Source organism: Stegostoma tigrinum, chromosome 18, assembly GCF_030684315.1.
Source record: "Stegostoma tigrinum isolate sSteTig4 chromosome 18, sSteTig4.hap1, whole genome shotgun sequence".
In the NCBI taxonomy this organism is placed as follows: domain Eukaryota; kingdom Metazoa; phylum Chordata; class Chondrichthyes; order Orectolobiformes; family Stegostomatidae; genus Stegostoma; species Stegostoma tigrinum.
Window position 1 is genome coordinate 19,686,720 of NC_081371.1, and position 22,270 is coordinate 19,708,989.

Below are 22,270 nucleotides of genomic sequence, written 5' to 3' on the forward strand. Positions count from 1 at the left end.
GACCAATCGTCTTCAGCTTCATCATCAAGAATATTCTGTCCATCATAAAAGGTGAGAAGTGGTGTTGTTCAATGATAATTGAAAAATATTTCGCATCATTTGTGACTCCCCAGACACAGAAGCTGTCCATGCTCAAATGTGGTAAGAGTTGAACATTATCCTGGTTTGGACTGAGAAGTACCCTAGTAACATTATTGCCACACAAGTGCCAGCAGTAACCACCTGCAACAAGAAACAAATTCTAACCATCACCTATCTTTCAATGGCATTACCTGCTCTGAACCTCCACTGACGACATTCTGATCGATACCAATGGCCAGAAACTGAACTTAACAAGCCATATAAATACTGTGGTTACAGCAGCAGGTCACAGGCTGGAAAACATTTGAGGAGTCAGGAGATGAATTACTCAAAGTCTGTCCATTTACAAGGCACAAGACTGGCGCATGATGGAATACTCTCCACCTCCTTGGAAGAGTGCAGCTCCAACAACACTCAAGACGACACCATCCAGGACGAGGAATCCACTTGAACGGCACCACGGACACAAACATCCACTGCCTCCACTACCAACACTGTATACACAGTTGTTACTACCTGCAAAGTGCACTGCAGAAATTCAAAAGATCCTTAGACAGTGCCTTCCAAACTCATAAGCACTTCCATCTCAAATGACAAGGACATAGATACATGGGATCAATACCAAGTTACCAACTTTCCTAGCTTGGAAAATGTCACCATTCCTTCACTGTTGCTGGTTCAAAGTCCTGGAAATACCTCTTTAAAGCATTTTAGGTGTACCTAAACCAATAGACTACAATGGTTCAAAAAGGCAATTCATCACCATCTTCTCCAGGTCAGCAGGGGATTGGCAACAAATGCTTGCCCAGTCAATGAAGCCCACATTCCATGAACAGAAAATAAATTATTCCTGTAACTTCCTTCCTGACAACAGTATGAGTGTACTGAACCCGATGAACTGCAGCAGCTCATGTTTGCTAACCACCACCTTGGAGGTAAATTAGGGATGGACAATAAATGCTGGCCTTTCCAGTGATACTCAAATCCCAAACAGATTTCAGGAATAAATTTATATTGTTCACAAAAGCTACATCAAGACTGAAATTTGTGGCATCACAAAATGTAAAATAATGATCCAGCAATAGTGAACACATAAATCACAAGGGATATATACTTATCACATAACACTAGCATCTTTGACTATAATGAGCAAATTTGCATCACATTATTAGCCTGCATTTTGGAAATGTCAATAAGAGACAGGACCAAGAAAGTCGCAGTGCGCCACTATCATTAACAATGAATAAATTTAAAGGTTATAACATGCTCAAATAAAATTCAAGTTATTCAAATTTCACTACAATACTTGCTGTTGGCACCTGCACTAACAAGGGATAAAATGGATCAAGCCTGGCTCCTACTCCTGAACATTTGTCAGATACCACAGTACGGTCATATAAACACATGATGGACACAAGATTATCAAATAGTTGATTAGTCACTGAAAATTATTATTTGAAAATGACCACTTGGACAAGGTGCTAGCGTGCAGCCAATGCCATGGATCGAGAGGCTAACAATGAAACAATGCTTTCAAGAGAAGTTCAATAGCACAAAGAACTGGCAGATAAATGTTACAAAAATTAGAGATTTGGCAAAATACCGATTCTTACCATGCTTACCAAAATAACATGTTATGCAAAAGCAAAATATCACAAATGCTGAAACTCTGCTCCACAATGGGAAGACCCAAGGTAGAATGGTTGGCCAACTGATTTGTGAACATTCCCATTCAATCGATGCACGACTCTGAGCTTCCGCTCACCTGCAATTTTGATTTGCTTTCACAATGATTCTTCTGATCTTGGCCTTCTGCAGTGTTCTAGAGAAGCTGAATTTAGGCCTACTGATATTATCACTGGGCTGGAATGTTCTGGAGACCTTGGTTCAAATCCTGCCACAGCAGATGGTGGAATCTTTCTTCAATAAACATCTAGAATTAAGAGTTTACTGATCATGAATCCGTTATCAATTGTTGGAAAAGCCCATTTGGTTCATTGATGTCCGTTAGGGAAAGAAATTGCCATTCTTTAGGGAAAGAATCTGCCTACCATAGGATTCCAGACCCACAGCAAGGTGGCTGACTCTTAACTGGGCAATTAGGGAAGGACAATAAAAACTGGCCTCGTTAGCAACATGCTCATCCCATGAATGAATTAAAATAAAACTTGAGGAACAGCATCTCCTCGCTGAAATGGACCCTTCACAGCAAATTTATCCTCAGACACTTCTACCTCACTAACAGCTACCTCTTCACTTTTTGATTGTATCAATTTTCCCCAGTTCCTGTTTTCCCTTTTTCACTTTTTTCAGTGATGCTTCCAACTTGATTTGATCTTTTACCATCAATAAAGCAAAATGGCTTCCTTCCGATCTCAAAATCTCCAGCCCCTTAATTTTCTTCATGTGCCAGTTTTTGATCTTTGAGAACATAATACAGGCAAGTACTTTGAAAAGTAGGACTTTCCAAATAGGATATTACATGGAAACCTTGTCTGCCTTTTCGGGTAGGCATAACAGATGTCACATCACTTATTGGGGAGGAGGGGGCTTTTCTCAATACGTTATGGGCCCGAAACCAACAGCACCAAAACTAATCTTGCAGTTACTTATCTTGTGTGTGTTTGAGAGTCCTTGCAGTGTCCATGCCGGCCAACATGTCAGTGATTATACCTGACAAGAACATTTTTGTAGTGAAGCACTTTGAATGCCCTGAATATATAAAAAATGTTCATATAAAATGAAAGCATTTTATTTTCCTTGTTTTTCCTCTACTTACTGTTCTTAACCCTCAAACTTATTTCAATACCTCATTACCATTATGTCCCCTATTTCTGCAACATTATGGCCACCACCAGAACCCTGAGATCCAATTTCCACAATAGTCCTCCTTAGTAGCTGTAGAATTTCCTTGGAAACATTCCTAAAGGCTTTTCTCTTCAACTACATTGTCAGAAACACAAATAAAAGTTGTCTGGAAGCAGTTTAAAAAAAAACCTAGCCAGTTCATTCACTAAATTTCTAGTTGTGCTGTTTCAAACACCAGCTGTAAAATTCCATACATGCCTTAAACAAAAAAAAACTTTCACCCTGTTCCTTAGGAAAAAGAACATGTAATTTCAAATTTACTTCAATGAAACGTTACACAAAATATCCAGATAATAAAAAGTGACGAACAGGAATAACAAATCAGTTGATTTTGTTTACTTGTCAATGAGAGGCTGTGCATTTTGCAGGTACAGAGAGCCAACTCTGTGGCTATGAAGCACATTAGATGTAGGATTTACTTTGAAAATTCATCACTTAAAGTCTTAAAAACTTTGGGATCCATGCACACAATTCAACTTAGTCTTTTGTTCCAACTCAAATTTATTTCAAAAGCAGCAGGTTATTATTTTGGTTCCAATGATCAGCCACTTTAATTTCATACACTAGCATATGTAAGACAACTTGATTTATTAATTCAAGCATCCAGTGCAAACCTCATTTCAATTATAGCTAAGGTACAGTTGCAATAGAATCAAGTGCAGCCTTGTCAACATTTCCTTTGAACGGAGTAAACCATCCCCCTCGAGAATTGTGTTTCAGGGCCACACAGAAAACATGTCAGAACGAAGAACGTTAAATAGAATTACATAAAACATACAACACAGAAACAAGCCGTGTGGTCCAATCAGTCCAGGTCAAAGTACTCAAGCCATGTACTGAAGGATTTTTTAAAAAAAATAAGATTTAAATCACACGTGTAGTATAAACAGTTTGTGCCTAAAGTGACAGAGGTAGAATTATTTTACAATTATTGCACTATACATACTCTAATCCCCTCTTATTCAGCATGCCTGCTGATCATTATTTAATATTTCCTGTCTAATTACCTTTGTCCATGCCAAACAGGTATCCTAAATTAATCCGGTCCCATTTGCCAGCATTTGGCCCACATCCCACTAAACTCTTCCTATTTGTATACTCATCCAGATGCCTTTTAAATGTTGTAAATATACAAACCTCTACCACTTCCTCTGGCCATACACACATCAGCCCTGTGTTTAAAATGTTGCCCTCTAGATCCCTTTAAAGCTCCCTCCCCTCACCTTAAACCTATGCTCTGTAGTTTTGGACTGCCATACCCTGGGGGGAGAAACCTTGTCTATTTACCCCATCTGTGCCCCTTCTGATTTTAGAAACTTCAATAAAAAGTCACCCCTCAGTCTCTGATACTCTAGGGAAAATAGCATCAGCCTATTCAGCCTCTCACTAAAGCTCAAATCCCTCTCCAACCCCAGCAACATCCTTGTAAATGTTTTCTGAACCCTTTCAAGTTTCACAACATCCTTCCTATAAGAGGGAGGCCAAAACTGCATGCAGTATTCCAAAAGTGGCCTTAACCTATGTCCCACACAGCTGCAACATGACCTCCCAACTCCTATACTCAATGCAGTGACCAATAAAGGTAAGCATACCAAATGCCTTCTTCACTTTCCTATCTACCAACGAATACCTATAGATACCGATATGTAAATAATACAATTTACAGTCTCTCTTTCATTCTCAGAATAACCAGTTAATGTTTCACATTTTCCATCCAGGTGCTTTTCATTTCAGTTTTCAACTTTATGAAGCCCTCACTATGTTCCGCCATCCAGTCAAACAAGCTTCACCCAATGTCCTGAAAACAGTGAGCAAAAATTACAGTATTTACTATATCACAATACCAACCATTTTATCACATGCCAGAGGACAATCTGTCACATATATTTTAAAATGTCAAAAATCAATAATATTTGTAAAAGCAAGCCTAAAGACTTGCAGTTTTAGCATCCATAGAAATTTCAATCAGTTGTACAATTTTGTGCGATACTAATCAAAAGTTCCACTCATGGTAATGATGACCCTCAGATAGCAGAGGTAAGTCTGTCTGCCCCAGACTGTCAAGTTAACAATTTCTGAACGCAACACCTATCCAATGCCTCTGCTTTAACTGACAGGGAGTCACATATTACAAAGTGTGAAGCGGGATGAACACAGCAGGCCAAGCAGCATCTTAGGAGCACTAAAGCTGACGTTTCGGGCCTCTTCCAGGGAGTCACAAATAATTTGCCAGGAGTCATACTGACACAATATGACAATAATGGACAGGGGTTTGGAAGGTGCCATTGATGAAGCTTTGGTGAATTTCTGCAGTGCATTTTTTATGTTGCTACTGTGTTCTGGCGATGGAGAGCAGGCTGCTTTGCCCTGTATAGTGCCAAGCTTCTTGAGTGTTGCTGAAGCTGCATTCATCCTGGCAAATGGGAGGATTCAATCACACTCCTGACTTGTGGGGAATCAGGTGGTGAGTTATTCACTGCAAGACTTCTAGGCTCTGATCTGTTCTTGCAAATACATTTGTAGGGCTGGTCCAGTTCAGTTTCTGGTCAATGGTGACCCTCAATATTGGTAGTAGGAGAATCATTGATGGTAATGCCATTGAATACTATCGGGGAGGGGGGATAGATTTTCCTTTATAGCAGATGGACATTGACAGGCATATGTGAAGTATGAAGGTTACTAGCAACTTGTCAAGCCAAAGCTGCATAATTATCAAGGTATTGCTTCATTTGGAAATGGACTGCTTCAGAATCCAAGGAGCCATGAATGGTGTTGAACATTGGCAATCGTCAGCAAACATCCCCATTTCTGACCTTATGATGGAAGGAAGGACATTGATGAAGCAGTTGAAGATGACAGGGCTCAGTATCTGAGCTCATTTTCATACCCAAAGAACCCATGAGAACATAATGAAACATGTTGACCGTGACAGAGGTGTCACTCAAAGATAAGTGGTTTCTTTTTCTCAGAAGATTCTGATGAACTCTGAAGCAAATGGACCCAAAAGAAGATGGTTTACCTGATGATGTGAAATACTTAAGACTTATCCAAAATGAGATAGAACATTGTATATTTTAAGGGGCAGCATGATCACACCAGCTCCTGCCCTTCAGGGCTTCTCAATACTGATGAGAGCTCTTAGATTGTATCAATTTAGAATTTCACAGGTACAGATTCATCTTAGGCCTCCATCTGAAGCAGCAACAGCTCCAGGTGGGTAAGTTCTTGTATGAAATGGGTCCAATACCAAACAGATCCTTTTCAGGCTAAGTGTTGATAAAACTAGGCAAATATTTACCCAGTCCTGAGGATTTTGGTATCAAATCTGTTTAGTCAGGCCACAGGTCTCAACAGTCAGTAGACTATGAAGAATTGTACAGTTTTGATAATTGATGCAAAGACACATGTTAAGCGATAAGCTCTTTTTGATGTTTTACAGCATCCTCCCTGAATTATAAGTCAGAACAAGTGCTTACTTTCAAACAGGCAAGTCAGTATACAAGACAGACTAAGTGCAAAATTTGACAACAGGTGGAAATGGATGATTATCGTGAGACCGAGGTTTGGTTTCAGCCAGTGAGTGAGTTAGGACCTAAGGTGGCTGCCTTGCCCAACGAGAAATTCGCTAGAAGTGAGAAAAAGCAGGAACAACTTTTTTTTGAAGTTTTGATATTGTAATACAAGGAAGCACGATAGCGCATTCAATGGCAATGTAGTTACCGTCAGCAATTCTGCAACAAGAATATCCTTTAAAAGTAAATCATGTTTATCACCCGCAGAAGAAAGCAGAGTTCAGCAAACTGAACAAGCAGAAGCAATGGAACTTCCTTGGTCAAGTAGATATCGTAGGTCTTATAACGAGTACAATGATGTTATAATATTGAAAGTCAAAAATTCTGATAATAAAGCTTTCTAGGTTCTGAAGCAGCAATCACTGCTACCTTCAAAAATGACGCAAAGTACTGAAGGCCAAAATGACGTAAAGCGAGGTTCATTCTCAAGTGACAGCATGTTCACACTAGCTCGGTAGTCCCCACTTCTTCAGAACTCTTCGCTGCCAATGGCAGTACTTAGATGGCACACAAAATGGATTTCCACAAGCACAGAATTGTCTCGGGCTCCATTTGAAGAAGCCGCCTGCCTCTGAATGCCAAAAGGCAAGGTCCAGCATCTGGGAGGCCACACTTGAAGCTGAAGGTTTTATGAAGTAATACTTACCTACAATGGTAAAGTTATTAAGGACCTTTTTTACATGTGCAGTATCAGAGAAATGTGCGCTGAGTTGGCAAGGATGTAACCAACCAGAACCTGTGGTACCTAACTCTCATATTGAATCAAGAGCTTATGATTCCTGTGATACACTTCGAAATCAGACAGGGCAGAATTCTTCAGCGATGTTTGCAATGAAGTTGGATTGCATAACTGGCAGAACTAATTTACATACTGAAATAGATATGGGAAGTTATAGTACTTTTCGTTTTAAGGGAGTGATGGTACTGCTATTTCACTCAGCAGCACACAATGTGTGCCTGTTGAGATTACCCAACACTACAGGAACAGAATACTCTCCATATGCAGCAAGATTCTTCAGCCAGACTGCAAAACAGGAATGATGTTCTATTTTTGAACAAGAACCCAGAAAATTTTTAAGCCTTGAACTGGTAACCCAGAGACATCATCTGAAGTTCTACTTATTTTTTTATTCCAGAATGTTTTGTAATGACTTTCAGATACAGCCTGCATGCTTTCCCCTGGAATGGTTGAAGAGATTATTGTTGATTCTTCACATTTTTTTAAAAGTATATTCACTAAGGTGTCATGGGTGCTACTGCTTGGGCCATTATTGCCCAACTCTAGTTGCCCTTGTGAAGGGGGTAGGGAACTGCCTTTTTGAACCACTGCAGTTTCCCTGTAGTAGGTTGACCCAAAATGCCCTAAGGCACAAAATTCCAGGATTTTGACCCAGCAAAGGGTCTTTGGTGAATTTCTGCAGTGCATCTTATAGGTAGTACATTCTGCTGATACAGAGGGTCGGTGGTGGAGGGAGCGGTCGTTTGTGAATATGGTACCAATCAAGTGGACTGCTTTGTCCTTACTGTACAAAGCTTCAAACGTTTTTGGACCTGCATCTATCCAGGCAAGTGGTGATCATTTCAGCACAGTCCTGATTTGTGCCTGTTCTGAGGAAGGGTCTCTGGGCCCAGTTTTGATTTTTTTCTTCTCAGATGCTACCAGACCTGCAGACCTTTTCCAGCAACTTCTGTTTTCATTCCTGATTTGCACCTTGTAGATGATAGACAGGTTTTATGCCAGCTATGACTCCAATCACCGAAGAGTTTAAGAGTCAACTGACATCCTGATATCCATTGATTCCAGTTTTGCTAGGGTTCCTTGATGCCACACATGTTCAAGTGTGGCCTTAAGGTTATGAGCTGTCACTCCCACTTTATCTTTGGAATTCAGCTCTTTTGTTCATATTTGAACGAAGGTAGTAATAAGCTCTGCAGCTGAGTCGCCCTGGCAGAATCCAAACTGGTAGCAACTGAACAAGTTATTGCTGAGCAGTGCTGTTTAGTAGCATTGTTGATGATTTCTTCCAAGACTTTACTGATGACTGAGGATGGACTGATGGGGCAATAATTGACTGGGTTGGAATTGGTCTGTTTTCTGTGTACAGGACATACCTGGACAATGTTACCCATTGTCAGGTAGATGCCAGTGTTGTAACTGGCATCTTTTGTGTTCTCTGAAGAAGTCAATATATGCGCTGCAATCTTCTTAAAAATTGACTCAATCCTCATCCTAGAATAGAAAATACGGCACAGGAATCTCATGATATCATCCTAATATGCAAGTGAATGATGATTCTCTTCAGCTCTTTAACAAATTCAACTTCACTGTGCAGTGATCTTTAATTGCCAGATCTTCTCCTCACTCAAAGAAATTGTGCCCTGTGGTCAGGTATCCTTTCAGTGCTTTTAACTTTGGGATGTTGTCACTTATCTTATTCTTGGTTTTCGGTGCTGAATGAGTGAATTCAGCCTTCTTGCTGTTTTCATCTTAAGCCATACTGAATGATCAGTGTAGCTATTTAAGACATCTTCACAATGCTTGCATCCGTTCTGAAAAGGGCTTCAGGAAGAGATGATGGTGTTAAAAATACAGTCAGTCGGTCATAAAGGAATGCGTTAAATCGTTCAGTTAATTGTGCTAAGAAATGATGTTTAGTTGGAAATTGGAAAAATACTTTTGGCGGGTGGGCAGTTATCGGTAGATGAGAGTGAGCTAAGCTGCAATGTCACTAATTGCAGTGATCATGTGTCAGTGCTCAACAAAACAAAAAACAAACTGGATTCTGTGCAGCTTGGGGCCTTATTGGCCTTACCATCATGCAACAATAAACACCATTTAACAGTTACTAAGGTGTCGGCAGCACTTCTATTAAGAATGGAAGAACTAACATAAGAACATAATGAAACTGATCAATGCAAGGGGTTGGTGATCTTGAAGATCAAAATTAACAAGATGTAGCTCCCTCCGTGAATCAGGAGTTAATGACTCCAGTACAATTCAGCAACACAACTAAATCATTTTCTATAAGCTAAAGTCTTAGTTTAAAAATTCTTACCTTATCTTGGTTTTCATTATTGTGATAACAAAGGTTCCCAATGAGATGGATCAAATGAGCTTTAAAACCCACAGCAGGATGGAAGGTGTGATCAGTGAATGACAAAGATTGGGATACACTGAAAATATTCTCTTGTTGTTTTCCTGCAAGATGTGTCTGATCCAAAAGATCTAGAACAGAATGATATTCAAGAGAAAATATTAATATAATGTCTCATATTTGCATTAACGTGCTCAATCTTAAATAAAAAGACCAATTTTAATTTCGAAAATGCATTATGTTTCTCCAAACTTCATTTGCCTGTCATGGCCTTTCTGCCGGTCCTGCAGTTTTTTCATAATTTGTTTATCACAATTTGCAATACCACTTGTTTGCATACATATCATTTTAAGTAAATAGTTATAAACAGACCTGAAAGTGCTAACGTTTTTATGTTATGTTAACATAATAAACCCAAAATTATCCACTTTATTCCTCCTACCACAATATATTTACCCTTTCTATTTTGTGATTATATGCTTTCCACTGCCAAACTGGGTTCCCTCTGCCAATTTTTGTTTTTAATCTGGTCATTATTTTAAAAAAAAAACAAACAACTATTCTGATCATTGACTTCTCTTTCCTTCTTCCATATTAAAACCCTCTCTTTCTCAAATATTCATTAACTATAAGATCACTTACATGTTCAACTTCGCTACTAAGACAAGGTCACGTATTGTTTCCTTCCTTGTTAGATCAATGTTGCTTGAAAAAAAAATCAAGTATGCACTAAACAGGAAATTTTCCTATCTCTCATAAAAGGCCTTTTCATAATTTTATAAGTGGAACTCTCCAATGCTTTTGCTGATTTTTAATCACACAACCAAGGTTACAATAACAGACCGATCAGTATCATCCCACTGTTTGAGAGAAATTGCTGTTTGCAAATAGACTGCGGCATATCCCACATTAAAACTTTAACTTCTCTCAAAGTGCTTCATTGCCTGTAGTATTTCATTTTCCTTTTTGGAATGCATTGAATTCATAAAGGTGCTGTATACATGCAAATTATTTCTTCTCTATGCCAGGTGTTCTTGGGCCTTAAAAATCTGTAAAGGGCACAATCGTCAGTACACATATTCAATGCACTTGTCATCAAAAGTCATCTCTCAATTTCTTTCCCACTATTGTATCACCTTTAACAAGCTTCCAATAATCTGTCATTTGTTATGCTGTAGCTTTATCCAAAAGAATTCTGTTTGGACCACTTTTACATAAATCCACGTGGTCCAGTGCAGTGGCACTAGTCGGGATTTTGCAGTCAAATGTGAACAAATTCCCCATTCATTATAATTGTACAAAGTGTTTAAACTGGCTTTTACACTGGGCCTGACAATTGTAAATCTGTCAAAATAGAGTGGCACCCTCTTCAGGGTATCTGTATTTGTGTTCTCACCCAAACAGACTGAAGAATAACATGCAAAAACTAAAGCAGGAAATACAATGTAAAATCTGCTACTGAAAACAATGTACAGACGGGAAAGGAGAAATGTGTTATTAAGATTGAGAGAGATAATAGGTAAGAAAAAAATCAAAAATTAGATTTTTAAATATGTAAAACAATGAAAAAAGCAATAAGAATTTCCACTGGAAAAAATACAATTTCAATACAAAGAGGAGGATGTTGATATTAACAAAGACTACTAAAAAATCATTTACACTTGAATATTCAAGTGCGAGCTAATCGTGATGTACTTTGTCAGTATCTAGCAAGCAAATACCATAGATTTAATGACCTTCAAATGTTTTAATGTTGAGTTTTCATTAAGGCATCAGTGCAGCAATGCTTCAGGTGGGGCTGGAAAAAGTTGGCAACAACTTGCTGATTTCTGTGTTTAACTGTGAAGGTAAACCTGCCAGACATTGCACCTTGATAACAATTATGGGCTCTCAGTTACAATTACAAAAAAAATGTGGGCCATTCTCTCCAGTATGAAGAAGTTTTGTAACCCGAAATAGTTCATCAATCCAGCCTTGCTTCTGCCAAATTTCAGCTTATGTTATTGTTATGAATGTTCAATTTTAATCATTAACCTTCGTTTCTGTTCTATATTAATCTGGGTTATCTGAACACAAAAACTGGAACCAAGGTTGAGTTTGTAGGTAATGCTGCATTTGCAGTCACATCAAAGCAATACATGGTACTGCAATAATTTTTGGCAATTTACGAAAGATGGAGAGCAAGGTTGTATTGTTCTTGTAATGTTCTCTGTTAGTCTTTTGCCCCTTTTATACTTTCAGGTCATTGAATTTGCACAATAATTACTGCATAACTTCAGTATACTCTCTGAAGGATTCTTACTCCAAATGGCTCATTTCCTTGGCAAACTACTCAATATCTGCACGGCGTAACATAATGGAGCTTATGGGGTTCTAATTCAGATAAGATTACAACTGATCTTTTACAACAAAATAAAGCAAAGAATTAAGCATGCTGGAAATGTGATGCAAAAACAGAAGTTGTTGGAGAAACTCAACAGGTCTGGCAGCATCTGTGAACAGAAAACAGAATTAATGTTTTCAGACAAGCGACAAGTTCTGAAGAACGATCACTGGACACAAAACATTAACACTGAACTTTTATAATGCTGGCCCCAATGTACCTCTCGACAGTTTGTTTTGTTTTTGGTTTATGAATTGGATTATAGCCTCCAATAAGCACAAGTTTTATATATTAAAATTATCTCTTCAATAATTACTGAAGTAACAATTATACATTTTCTTACTCAAAATTCAGAATTTTTTTTTGTTCTGATAGTAACTTTCTCAACACCATTCAGAATCTTTCTTGCAATTGTTCCCCATTTATTTTCACTTTGCACTTACCAACAACAGTCTCTAGGAGACCAGGTGAATTCTGCAAATAACTGAACTTTTCATAGTTTGAAGTTGTTTCACAAAGAATATCAAGAAGCCTGATTACAATGAGGGCTTCCTATGCAAAACAAAAAAAAAGATAAATGTGTGTTGGAACAGCTAAAAACAAGCAGACCATAAGATCATAACAGCAAATCACAAACATACATTTTATAATTTTAAGCATTCCAAACTATGGATTGAGAGAATATGCTTTTAGAAACACAACAATTTTCAAAATAATTTGGCAGCAAAATCGCCATTTGAGACAATTCAAACCAAGGCCAAATAAAGTTGATTTTCTTTTCTTTGATTCAATGTATAGACCAAAATCTAATTTGTTGCTGTGACAAATGATTTCATAAATCCCATTCAATAATAAAAAAGGGTAAATGAACAGAGATAATGGGAACTGCAGATGTCAGAGAATCCAAGATAACAACGTGTGGAGCTCGATGAACACAGCAGGCCAAGCAGCATCTTAGGAGCACAAAAGCTGACGTTTCAGGCCTAGACCCTTCAATATGAAAACAGTACCCTTCTAATGAAGTATAATACAAGGAGGAAGGAAAAAGAAATAAATAAAAAAAAACTGCCTTGCCCATAAGGGCTTAAACAATTCCAGTCTGTGGAAACATATAAAATTGCATTATTCCACATTTTGTGAAGCAACTGTTACTAGGATCACTGGCAACTGTCAGTTTCTTCAGTCGCACGTAGTCCCAGAATGACCAACATTCAATTTCATTCAGATCGAAATGTGTCTTGTGCATTTCCTTATTGGTCTCACAAGCGTTAAAAGAAAACAAGCAGACTTCCAAAATTCCGTTATCCAGGGAAATCATGTAGTGCATGCTATACAGAAAGGAAACAGACTTGGGAATGTATTTGAACATTCTAGAATTGGGAAAAATATGGAAAAATAGGAGGTATAGTGAAGAGATAACACGTTGTACAGTTAGATCAACACAGCAGGCCAAGCAGCATCACAGGAGCAGGAAAACTGACAATTTGGGTTAAGACCCTTCTTCAGAATGGGGAGGGCAAGGGGATTCTGAAATAAATAGGGACAAAGGGGGCGGTGGATACAAGATGGATAAAAGGAGAAGATAGGTGGAGAGACGACAGACAGGTCAAAAGAGCAGGGGTGGAGCCAGTAAAGGTGAATATAGACGGAGAGTTGGGTCAGCCCAGGGAGATAAACAGAAGATGGATAAAGGAGGAGACAGGTGGAGATGAGACAGACAGGTCAAGGGGGCGGGAAGAGGCTAGTAGGTAGGAGATGGGGTGGGGCTTGAGGTGGGAGGAGTGGACAGGTGGGAGGAAGGACAGGTTAGGGAGGTGGGGACAAGCTGGGCTGGTTTTGGAATGTAGTAAGGGAAAGAGAGATTTTGAAGCTTGTGAAGTTCACATCGACACCCTTTGGCTGCAGGGTTCCCAAGTGAAATATGACATGCTGTTCCTGCAGATTTCATTTGGTGCCACCACAGCAATGCAGGAGGCCCAGGATGAACATGTCATCCATGCAGTGATCAGGGGAGTTGAAATGGTTCGCGACTGAGAGATGTTCACAACCAACAACTACATCTCCCAGTCGCAAACCATTTCAACTCCAACCCCCCACCCTAACTCCTTGGATGACACGCCCATTCTGGGCCTCCTGCATTGCCACAATGATGCCACCTGAAAGCTACAAGAACTGCAGCTCATATTTCGCTTGGGAACCCTGCAGCCCAAGGGTATCAATGTAGACTTCACAAGCTTCAAAATCTCCCGTCCCCGTACCGCATCCCAAAACCAGCCCAACGCGTCCCCACCTCCCTAGCCATTCCTCCCACCTCAAGCCCCACCCTCATCTCGCCTCCTTGACCTATCCATCCTCCCTGGACCGACCCATCCCCTCCCTAACTCCCCACCTACACTCACCTTTACTGGCTCTATCCCCGCCTCCTTGACCTGTCCGTCTCCTCTCTGCCTATCTTCTCCTCTATTCATCTTCTGTCCGCCTCCCCCTCTGTCCCTATTTATTTCAAAATCCCCTTCCCCTCCACCATTTCTGAAGAAGGGTCTTGACCCGAAACATCAGCTTTCCTGCTCGGCTGTGACGCTGCTTGGCCTGCTGTGTTCATCCAGCTCTACACAGTGTTATTTCAGATTCTCCAGCATCAGCAGTTCCTACTATCTCAGGTATAGTGAAGATCCTGGTTTTAGCTCATGGGGATTAGAATCCTCAATAGAGCAGATTTGAAAAAACCTGGATGTAAAAAGTGGCCTCTCCCAAAGGCAGCCTTTGGAATAAACAGAGGAAGGGGAAAGGCAAAAGACAACTGTCTAAATATACTGAGATAACAAGGTATAGAGCTGGATGAACACAGCAGGCCAAGCAGCATCAGAGGAACAGGAAAGCTGATGTCTCCGGTTTGGACCCTTCTTCAGGACTGGGGAAGGGGGGATAGAGGGAAGCTGGATTCTAGGGGCAGATAGGCAGAGAGGAGATGGACAGGTCAAGGAGGCGGGGTGGAGCCAGGAAAGGTGAGCGTAGGTGGGGAGGTAGGGTGGGAGTTGGTCAGTCCAGGGAAGATGGACAGGTCAAGGAGGCAGGGATGATGCTGGTAGGTAGGTGGTGGGATTAGGGGTTGAGATGAGTGGAGTGGATAGGCGGGAAAAAGGATGGACAGGTTAGAGAGGCGGGGACAAGCTGGGCTGGTTTTGGGATGTGGTTGGGGGAAAGAGGAGCTTTTGAAGCTGGAAAAGTACACATTGATACCACTGGGCTGCAGGGTTCCCAAGCGAAATATGAATGTTCTTCCTGCAACCTTCGAGTGGCATCATTGTGGCGCTGGACGCGGCCTAAGATGGATATGTCATCCAAAGAGCGGAAGGGGGAGTTGAAGTGGTTCGCAGCTGGGAGGCGCAGTCATTTGTCACAAACTGAGTGTTGGTGTTCCACGAAGTGGTATCCACGCCTCCGCTTGGTTTTCGCAATGTACAGGAGGCCACATCGGGAACAGCGGATACAGTATACCAAATTAGCAGATGTGCAGGTGAACATCAGTTTGATGTGGAAGGTTTTCTTGGGGCCTGGGTTTAGGGTGAGGGGTATGGTGTAAGGGCAGGTGTAGCACTTCCTGCAGTTGCAGGGAAAAGTGCCAGGGGTGGTGGGACTGGTGAGGGGTGTGGAGCGGACAAGGGAGTCACAGAGAGAGTGGTCCCGCCAGAAGGCAGATAATGATGGGGAGGGAAAAATGTCTTTGGCAGTGGGGTCAAATTGCAGGTGGTGGAAGTGCCGGAGGATGAAGTGTTGGATCCGGAGGTTGGTGGGTTGTATGCAAGGACAAGGGGAATTCTGCTTTTGTTGCTATTGCGGGGAGGGGGTGTGAGGGATGAGTTGCAGGAAATGAGAGACACACGGTCAATGGTGTTGTGGTCCTTGAAAAACAAGAACATCTGAGACGTCTGGGAGTGGAATGCCTCATCTCGGGAGCAGATGTGGTTGAGGCAAAGAAATTGGGAATAGGGGATGGCATTTTTGCAAGAAGGTGGGTGAGAGGAGGTATATTTGAGGTAGCTGTGGGAGTTGGTGGGCTTGAAATGGATATTGCTTTCCAGGTGGTTGCTGGAGATGGAAGCAGACAGGTCCAGGAAAGAGATATCTAAATATACTTCTGTCGTTGTGTGAAAATAAAAATTTCTGGCATAGGGAGCTCAGGTATTTTGTTTTTGCATACCAAAGCTCCTTGTGTTCACAACAAAATAACTCTCAGTATTGCTGATGGTCACAGGCCAACGTTAGTGGTGTAGAAAGTTAAACTCTATCACGAACAACTCAGCTGTCCAATCCAGTTCAACTGCAGATGTGGTATGGTAGGTAACAATAATGCAGATATTCACATGATGTTATGGGTGGGGTCAGGGATTTTGGACCAACAGAGCAGAACAAGTGGTAGTATGAACTATTCTAAGAACATGAAGATATATACATTGTGTAACAAAAAGACAAGCTAGACTTTAGAGACTTGTATAGGAATATTCAAGATCAGCTCTCCATTGAATGACAGGCGTTTTCAATCTTGCTATTTGTCACAAAGTACTCATCCGTATGTTGCCAAGTCGTCATCTTCTTTTCTCGTGGTTGAGGAGGAATTGCCTCTGCACGGAAAAGAAATTCTCAGATGATTGAAGAGTCCAATGCATGATCTACAGTCTCTGTCACAGGGGAGCAAGCGGTCGGGTGCCAAGTATTGCTTTCATCATCAAAGCTCAACTTTCCAAAATAAATGCATTGAAGCTCCAAGCGACAGTTTATTTTGGAAATCTCACGTCATGCATGCAGCTCCACGTGGACCTTCAACACAGTCAGCAAGCCACAAGCGGGCAGCAAGGAAAATGCTTCAAGCACACTCGAAAAGCCTCCTTGTGAAATGCAATGTTCCCATTGCCACCTGGGAAACTCTGGCTCAACACTGCTGAGGTGGAGGGAAAGCATCTGACACTGATCTGTACACCTAATGTCTCCTCGTTGACACAAGCTGAAGGTGAGCTTTGATAAAGAAATACATACTTGGCAACCCACCTCCCATTTTCCCAACTGCCACTTGCTCTTCTATGACAGCGATTGTAGGTTATGTATTGGACTCTTCAATCATCTGAGAACTCCTTTTCAGTAGAGGCAATTCATCCTCAACCACAAGGGACTACCTAAGCAGAAAAGACGACGATAACTAGGCAACATATGGATAAGTACTTTGTGACAAATAGCAAGACAGAAAATCCCTCTCATTCTATTGACAGCTGATCGAACATGGTCAATTCTTCACTGCCCAAGTGAAAATACTAACCTGATGCACCTATACTGTTAATGAATTTGGAGAATCTTGCAGACACAATTCTAGTGGAACTTTTGCAATCCCTGCACTACATAGTCCATTGCTCTGAACCACATAGGAGTGCAGGTTTCACTAGTACTCTCAGTTTGCGGTTTGAGATGCTTTCTCAAGGAACTGAAATCTGCCCTGGCACATTGAAAGGAATGTTGAATGTTGCATTGTCTGTCCTTGTTGACATTAGGATCCCAACACACGGAAAAGTGGTCCATAATGTTCAAAGCTTCTTCGCAGATTTTGATAATTGGGAAGTGCAGGGGCAGTGCATTGTGGCAGAAATGGTTGGCAATGGATCTTTGTCTCACTATGTTTAGAGTAAGTTTCATGCTGTCATAGCTTCAGTGAGGGTGTTAACAGTATCAACTCAGCACAAACAAAACAAAACAATCGCTGTCACAGAAGAGCAAGTGGCATTCTACACTAAAGAACAACAAAGCGTCAGGTGAGGATGCAATTCTTGTCAGAGCACCAAAATTTGGTTGTGTTGTCAGCACGATTACATGACCTTGTGGTTGTGGTGCTGGACCAGCAACCAGACTTTTATGAATTCAAATCCCATAACGGTAAGCTGTCGCAATTTAGGGACCAGCAAAAGCTTTCCTCTTGCACTACTTTATGACAGAATATCTATGACCCTCAAGTTATCTGCTCAACATATGAATCCATTGGTTAGGGCTAATTGTAATTTCTCCAGGGAGCCTTAGGATGCGTAATATACATTGCCTTGCATTGTCACCCATTTGATCCCCAAAGAACAAATATAAAAATATTTCTGTAATAATGTTAATACGGTTGGTCAATATTTTGACAGAATATCTGTGTTCATAGTTGTAGCTTGGTAATGAGAAACAATAATTAACAACTAGAATTAGATGTTAAATTCATCATAACAATTGTTAGTGAAGCCTTGCAATACACCTAAATAAGTTGTCTTGTTCAAACCATAGCCAAATACCTCAACCCATTCTCTTCTACATCTTCACAAGCTGAGAATAAAATATTCAATTCTTTCAAGCCACATACACAATGTGAACAGCACCATGAAATTAAAACTTTCCTTTTAAATCTAATTTGGTGGAAGTGGGATAAATCCCTATCATACCTCATTCTCTTCATCAGTAGCAGAAGTGAATTTCAACACTGCTGTGCATTTCTGTAGGAAAAGGCTTGCCAAGAATTGCATCATCTTCATAACAGCAGTCAAGTCATCACTGCCAACTGGACACCCCAGTATCTCACTCAATTTTGCAGATATCAGATCCAAAACTACAATCCTGAAACAGAAGATTATTAGCCAGAGCTGTAACTCGTAACACCTGAAAAGTCATTATATAATAAGTTCCTGCAAAACACCTATTTTATATAAAGATGTGATGTCATGAACAGTAAAATAATACATTTCAGATTATTTTCAAAAAGATATTAACTTCAAAAGGGGTTTATGCATACTATCATAATGTGTGGTATTGTTCTGTTTTAAATTTATCTTGCTAACATCCATACAAGTAGACTCTTATTAAAATTCATATTTTTTTCAAATTTTCTATTTTGGATTTCAACTAATTGGATTGATCAGAGATACAGGCAGAATTTAATGTGATTCAACCAAGTGCCAAAATATGCTCTTTTCTGAAAGCTATCACAACTTGGCCAAAGTAATCTAACAACAAATGTTGAGGATCAAGAATCACAGCATAAAACGTATATAGAAAATGGCTACTTTTAGGAAAAATACAAGATGGCAATCAAAAAAAAAGACTGTTTCTCATCAAGGAAAACCTTTTCACTTTACAAAGGCGTTTTTCACATTTATGAAATGTGAAGAGTATCTATATTAGGGTGGATAGAGAGGTTGGTCTGTTCTCTTTCTTGTCTGCTAATTAGACTGTTTTCCCTTCACATTTTTGAGAGGCACTGTTTTGGGGTACAGCCTCCACAGACCCCAAAGGGGTCATATTCGGTTTATGGGGATAAATGAAACACCCTTTTTGGCAAAATCGCAGCAAAAATCCTCCTACTCTGGAGCAGGCACCGAAGACTGGAAATTCTCACAAAAAGCACAACATGTATTTTTCCAAATAGCGGCATGATTTACATGGTCAGCAGCAGAGATCACAAGCAAGTGTGTAGGAAATCAAGTTTTTGAACTATTGAACATCACAATTCACTCTGCACAGCCTAGTTGCTAATAATTATTGTACAGGAGCAAGTCTGCCAGTTTATATGGAAAGGCAATAAAAAGATAAAAAGGTCGACTTTCTATGTTAAAATCATGGTCAATCATCCTGTTTGCAATAGAGATTTGCAATTAAATCTTCTGAAATTAACCTGACCCAAATACTTTGGCAAGTTATATCTAACCAGGGCAATCTGAAAGCACCCCTCTGCAGTAAATTGGGAAAAACATCCAGCCTTCTAAGAATTTGTTTGTGTTATCTGTAAAAGTAGAACGAAATAACAGCTATGTTTGGAAATATCAAGGCTTGAACAGCTAGGGCCAAAGACCATAAGGCAGCTATCCAAACTGGATTTTTGTCCTACCTTTCATGGTTATTCAATTTGATGTACAATTCAGCCATCAAGTCTGGACATTTCAGAAAATGCTCTGTCACAATCAGAAAGCTGAAAAGAAAATATTAAGTTGTAAGAGTTAGCGAGTTTTGAGAAGTTATGAGTTTAACATATTAACATAACATTCTTCAGTGATAGCCTCTTAAAATCTTACAAGAAAGAAAGAAGTCACAATTAAATTGAATGACTTTCAAGACATTTACAACAAAACTTTTAAGTTCACAAATGCTTATTTTTCAAACAAATATAACTTACTGGAAACTAAGTAAAAAATTGTAATTTATTTACTTGCTACTATATGCATCATCTACATTTTCCATATCGATGAGCTAAAACTAGAGTTCTCTTGAATTTCCCTTTGCTGTGCATATCCAGTTTTTGTTGCACTAACCAATTCCTTTAAGACTGCAAAGCATGTGTGCATCTATAAAAGACTGCTGCTTGCATATGGCATGTTTGCTCTCTGTATGGCTTGCAATTGGCTCAACTGCAGTGCAATCATAAACTCAGAGGGAAGTTTGCATACCACTTCATAAGCACTTATGAAGCCAAGTTTTTGAAATTTATACCAGCTAAAATAACATTAAATAACCTAAACTTTTGTATAAATTTTAACAATGTTACTTTTAAGATTCAATTGAAACGTTTTGACTTGTATTTTTTTTTCTTCAAGTCTTCTGGTCAGAATGAATGAATGTTTGGAAGATTACATAGAATTTTGTCAGGCTATATCATTTGAAGTTATACAATTTCATTTTCCAACAAGTCCTCAATGCCATTAAAGTCCGACTTGAATTCGGAAATAAGTGTCATTTAAAACATTTGACTTAGTTATTTCCCTCAAGGACAATTCAATTTTACATTATCCACAAATGGTGTGCAACCAAAAAGGTGTTTAGATCGCCACTGACTGACATCACAAAAAATGAATTTGAATGCAAATGTATTTAATAAATGGATACAAAAAATTCTGTATATTAATCAATGCCAAAATATTTCAACTTTGGAGCCACATTAACTTCTCTTCTATTTAAGCTCAAAGTGTCATGTTATTGCAATACAAAGCAGATGGGTTGTGATTCATACCAACAAATGTCTATCTAAACAACAATTAAACTGATAGTTCTGAACAATACTCCTTTAATACAACACAGCACAGAATGAGGTCATTTGGCCCACTACCTCTACATCATCTACTTCAAAGATCAATTCAGTTGGTCCCACTTAACTTTTTCCTTTTATCCCTCCAGTATTCACTCCAAGTATGTATGTTATTCTTCTCTGAAAATTACTACTGAATCTGTTTCTACCACTTTACCAGGTAACATATTTCAAATTATAATATCTTTGTGCTAAAAAAGATATCCACCGGCTCTTTTACCTACCTCTTTAAATCTGGGCACTCTAATCATCAAGTTTTCAATATAGCCAGTTTAAGATATTGTAATATCAAATTCTAATCTAAAATCAGGTAAGTAAACACAGCATTGGAGGCATGAGGAATGTCGTTCCTCATTTCAGCATCACTGTGGTGGGTCAGGCAAAAGACAAGGTGGAGTGAATGAGATAAAAACCAATGTTTGCAAGGGTTGTTAATCCTAATGGTAATCTGTCGCTTACTGCTAGTTATCAGATCACATTTGGTAGTACCATTCACTAGAGAAGTAGCTACCAATAATATATCAGTTTGAATGGCAACCAGGAACCATATGACATGGTACTGTTGTTCTGCCATAAAAGCTCAAACTCCTTGCCAACATAAGTTTAGCACTTTCAAGGGAATTAGCAAAAAAACAAGAAAGTCAAATGAGCATTTGAGATATTGGAGCCAAGGATTAAGCAAGAAAACATACTGTGGCATTTCTTTGCTGAAATAAAAAGATGGCGGCTTCAGACTGGGGGCCAAATGCTTGAAGAAAAAAACGTCACTTCTCATTTTAATGTTTCTTCTAATTAAGTACAGAGACATGGGTAAAAGGTCTAGGGATGAAACTGAGTTACTGTCATGACCTCAACTATAACTTTTCAATAAGGCCAATCAAACAAAATCTAATCAACCAGAAAAGCTAAACAAGTGTACATCAAAAACTAAGTTATTTAAACAAGAAAGAGAAAAAACTGCCAAATCACTGCATCTGAAGCACAGCCACTATTTGCTGCCATGGCAACTGCAACATATAATCATTTAATTATACAGGATCAAAGTGCAGCTTTTCAATATTAAAATATCAAATAAGAACAAGAAACCTTTGCAGTTGGTCAGAATCATGTTGTAGCTTTATTGTTAATATATTCTTGTACAGTGGAGTTTTTTAAAAATATTCATACTAATTCTTTGGAAAGG

The 22,270-nt window shown here is 39.5% G+C and overlaps 1 protein-coding gene across 2 annotated transcripts in view; it reads right to left on the reverse strand.

The window, feature by feature from the left end:
* The window catches only part of atxn10 (ataxin 10), a 198,453-nt gene that overhangs the window by 122,470 nt on the left and 53,713 nt on the right, over positions 1-22,270 (reverse strand). The window contains exons 6-10 of one of the 2 annotated variants that reach the window (XM_048549300.2): positions 19,897-19,977; positions 18,458-18,629; positions 12,443-12,551; positions 9,578-9,747; positions 3,465-4,747 (exon numbers count right to left, since the gene is read on the reverse strand). In XM_048549300.2, the coding sequence (XP_048405257.1) occupies positions 4,736-4,747; positions 9,578-9,747; positions 12,443-12,551; positions 18,458-18,629; positions 19,897-19,977 (544 nt within the window). In that variant the 3' untranslated portion in view covers positions 3,465-4,735. Of the gene's footprint in view, positions 1-3,464; positions 4,748-9,577; positions 9,748-12,442; positions 12,552-18,457; positions 18,630-19,896; positions 19,978-22,270 lie in introns of those variants that run through there. The other variant, XM_048549299.2, reaches the window with a different exon arrangement.